Genomic DNA, 4,405 nt, shown 5'->3' with positions numbered 1-4,405 from the left:
CTGTCTCTTGTTCACCCTATGCTATACACTATATATATATATGCTGTACACTACCGTTCAAAAGTTTATGGTCAGCAGTTGTTGTTGTTTTTTTGTGTGTATTCAGCAAGTATGCATTAAGTTGATTAAAAGTAACAGTAAATACATTTACAGTGTCACAAAAGATTTTTATTTTAAATAAATGCTTTTCTTTCAAATGTTCTATTTATCAAAGAATCTTGGAAAAAAATATATCATGGCTTTCACAAAAAAATAGTATGCAGCACAACCGTTTTGAACTTTGATAATAATGATAAATGCTTCTTGAGCAGCAAATCAGCATATTAGAATAATAGATCATGTGCCATTGCAGACTGGAGTAATGGCTTCTGAAAATTCAGCTGTCATCACAAGAATAAATGTATTTTTAATCTAATAAAATGTATTTTATTATGTACATTAACTGACAGTCACCACTGATAAGCTACTACTAAATATTGTAGAAACATAATTTGCTGTAAAGTTGCTTTGCAACGATTTGTATCGTGAATAAGCGCTATACAAATAAACTTGAATTTAATATTTTTAGTCAAATAAATAAATCATTCAGAAATCCTACTGAACAGATTACCTTAGGCCTTATTTTCTTTTATTTTTAATTTAGCAGCTGTTTAAAACAACGGCGAAAAGCATACATTGCTTGAAAAAGTCATAAAAAATTTGCATACTGCTTTTAAATTGTATTTATTTATTTATTTTAATATTGGGGCCCTAAACACATCTGAGTTTGACTCTGTCTCAGAGAAACCGAAACACTAGCCTAAAAACACTAGCCTAATTGAAATTGAACACTGCTAAAGTGCAATCCTGTTCAAGAAGATTGCTGGTTGTTTGTTCTTGAACAGAAACGATTCTTGAGTCTCTGATCAAGTAATCATAGTCACAAAATCAACTGTGATGCTGCCCAAGAACGTACCTCATATATATTCTACAAAGTCTGAGAAACGACGGTATAGTTGGGCTTTCTAACCCACCTTCTGCTTTGAGGTAATCCAAACCTTTTGGAGAGAGACCATTCCTGACCATCATGCCCCACCCCCATTCTCCCGCCCCTAACTTGACGTCGAGATTTGCAACAACAAACGATAGGACAGACCAATAGGAATCCCTAAAACTTCCGCAGGAGTAGAATGGATAAAGCAAAACTAGAGGGTCAGAAAGGGGCCAGTGTGTGCATTTGAACGCCGTGTTATTATCTGTTCGCGTCCCGATGCGTACTTATTGACGGACGACAAGCGCTCGCCCGTGAATGTATCAGTTCAGTCGGGGAAGCGTGATGTTAGTAGCTCGCGAGCGCATTCGGATGTGAGCGAGAGACGCGAGAGGACGAGCTCGTGAGCTCCTCACTTCTGCCCAGTGCCCACAAGAAAGACAAGAGGTGGAGGGAGGAATCGCCGCACTGTCACACGGACACGAACCGGGAAGATGGAGTGAACAACCCGTTTACTGGAAATAGCACTTCTCGTAATCCAGGCTTCTTTTTAAGAACATGGATTAGGCTACAGGAAAATGTCTTTATAGATTCACCGCAGTTGTGGAACAAACTTTTTCTTTTGGATGGACCTTGCAAACATGATCTGAGCTGGGGGATTTTTTTTCCCTCACTAGATGCAATGGAAATATGAAATATGCATGTTTAAAACTGACCTGACGCCAGCCAAACTATTACAGACTTCGATATGGCATCTCGTGCAGGTTTGGTTCGTGGCGCGCGCACATTCATTTGGCCTTTCGCTTGTGTGCTTGTGTGTTTTGGTTGTTTTTCCATCGCCTCCTCCAACCACCACGGCCGTCGGTTGATCTGCTGGCAAGCGATACTGAACTGCCAGTCGGAGCCAGAGTGTCATTACGCTTATGACCAATATTTGCACGCCTGTGACTCGATCCTGAGCGGCCAGAGGAAGAAGTGTCCCAGTCACTGCATCTCGTCGCTGGTGCAACTCAACCTGACCAAGAGCGGCCCGGCGCTGGAGGACTGCAGCTGCGCCTCGGACCCCCGCTGCCGGGAGATCAAGCGAGCCATCGAGCCGTGCTTGCCCAAAACCAGCAGCATGGGTTGCACCGAAGCCCGGCGTCAGTGCGAGAGGGACATCCAGTGCCGAAGCGCCATGGGCGATTATTTACTCCACTGCGGGAAACTCTTCAGCGGCTCCAGCTGCTCGAACCCGTGCCGCAGTGTCATCGCGTACATGCGCAAACTTCCCAAAGCTCAACTCCTGGATTCTTGCGTCTGTGATGGCTCAGAGCGGACTATCTGCGAGTTTATCAAAAATAGTATGAAAACGCTTTGCTTTGACTATCCCCCCGTGGATGAAGAAGGCTCCAGTGGGTTGGACGATGATGAGCCCGATGATGAGGATTACTCAGAACCAGAGCCCACGAGGAACACAGGTTCTGCTTTTGTGGCATGTTCTGTTTTGACTGTGGTGGCATCCATTTTGGCTCTAGTGCCGCTTCCTTGATCACTTTGAAGTCGAGTTAATGATCTGCTCCAACGGCTGTTCGGGAATAGTGCATTTTGTCCATTTTCTCCGGTTTTCAAGTTCGTTAATGGCATGCTGTTTAAACATTTATTCCTTAAAACGATCTAGTTTTTATTTTTATGTGTAGCAAGCAATCCAATAGTGACTATCATTTTCAACTTTTATTAGAAGTCCATTAGGTGCTACTATTCTTTAAGTTACTAGTGGCTTTCCCAGTAGTTGTCTGTCCCACTTTCTAGCAAACTTTCTTGTCTCACTAGTTACTGTTGCTTTTACTGATCAAATGTAATGAGAAGTCAGAGTAGCTACTTTTGTAGCCATAAAATTAAATAAAAATTAAATTACAAAACGTACTGAAAGGATACCAGTAGGCTAGTGTGTATATTCAGTTGAAAAACCTGAATAGATTCTAATACGTTTGAATAGTTTGTGAACCACAGCTCCCCATAGAAATGAATGGCAAAAAAATAGACAATTTCATAAAAGTGACAATGGATTAGTTACTTGACATGACTAGCGATAGTGACTAATAGCAAAATTACAAGTAACTAATGAATAAATACTAATTCCTGAAGAATTCAGTGAATTGAAGAAAAGGTCATTGTTGGATTACTTGCTAGCAAATAAAAAAAAGTACTAGTATAATTAGCTTTAAGGAATAAGTGTAAACACAGCTTGACATGATTTTTCTCCAAAGAGTACAAGTTAAGCTTTGTGTGACACTGAGGTGCAGTTCTTATCCAGAAATTGTCACATTGTAAATGTGTTTTGATTCACTATGCAGATTTACAGTTACAAATTCGCCCCAGATGAACAATGCCTTGTCTAATGAAAGTTTTAATTATCAAGCTAAAATTCTGATTCTGAAGTTAAGAGCAGGGATACAAAGTACTTTAGGTCAGTCAACTGCCTTAAACACCAACTTGCCTATTTCAAGTGCTATTTTGTTAAAGACAACTTTATTTCATTAAAGATATAGAAAAAGTTTATTTTGTTACCTAGACATTTTAACAGCGAAAGTTGTAATTATAAAACTGTGCACTGCCAATGTAAAACTAGATTTTTTTAAACATGTAAATTATTTTTATAAAGTTACAAATGACTTTGGATAAGTAACTTCTGTAAAAAGTCTTTGGGATGCTGGAATGAATAAGGAGTAGATCTCTATATTAGCTAGTAACGTTTGATACATCTTATGAAAGTCCTAGAGATTCAAGAGAGAGAACTTTATTTTTGTCATAAAATAACCGTCAAAACAAAGGGTGATGATTCCAGCTTTAAAGGGAAGTTAAATGTTTGTTGTAATTATTTTTCTTTTAAGATATTGTACAGTGTACAGATTTTCAGAGAATCTTTTAATTGTTATCTAAGATGAACTATTTACTGTGTAGACATGTCTAAATCCACTGTATGACTGCCTCAGTGATGTTCTTTTTATAGAAGGCATAAAAACTAAAGTACAAAGACTCAAAACGAGTATGTGTAATTTTTTGTGTTCGTTATATTTCATAGTGTCATTACGAAGTTTCACTGTATTGACCACATGCATGGATTCCAATGCTGAACTTAGAATATGCTTGCTAGCACAGCAGAGCTTTTCAGGAGCAGATTAAGTATCACACACATAAGGAGCTTGAAGCGCTGACACACGACTTAGCAAACAGAAGTGTTGAATGTTTATGCTGAAGGCATAAACTCTGATATTTGGATATCTTTAGCAAAAGTGTGAGTGGCTTTTCCCTGGGGTGTCCGTGTTGCATCGGGACCAAAACAGACAGAGGTTTATTTATTTTGCGATCACTGTGTTTGCTTACAGGCCTTTGTCTGCACGCCACTACTGCAAGTATAAAGCAGGACTTTAGTTTTTCTAAACTAACAGAGAA

At 39.2% G+C, this 4,405-nt stretch overlaps 1 protein-coding gene across 1 annotated transcript; it reads left to right on the top strand.

Annotated features, from left to right (window-relative positions):
• The first annotated feature begins 847 nt into the window (after nt 1-847).
• On the top strand, nt 848-3,984 carry gas1a (growth arrest-specific 1a). Its single transcript, XM_016241086.1, has one exon. It carries the CDS (start codon nt 1,719-1,721, stop codon nt 2,499-2,501), a length of 783 nt encoding a protein of 260 aa, XP_016096572.1. The 5' UTR covers nt 848-1,718; the 3' UTR covers nt 2,502-3,984.
• Nucleotides 3,985-4,405: the final 421 nt, after the last annotated feature.

This window comes from Sinocyclocheilus grahami, unplaced genomic scaffold (genome assembly GCF_001515645.1).
Source record: "Sinocyclocheilus grahami isolate Dianchi unplaced genomic scaffold, SAMN03320097.WGS_v1.1 scaffold611.1, whole genome shotgun sequence".
Taxonomy (NCBI): Eukaryota; Metazoa; Chordata; class Actinopteri; order Cypriniformes; family Cyprinidae; genus Sinocyclocheilus; species Sinocyclocheilus grahami.
This window is presented reverse-complemented; position numbering and strand designations above follow the sequence as displayed.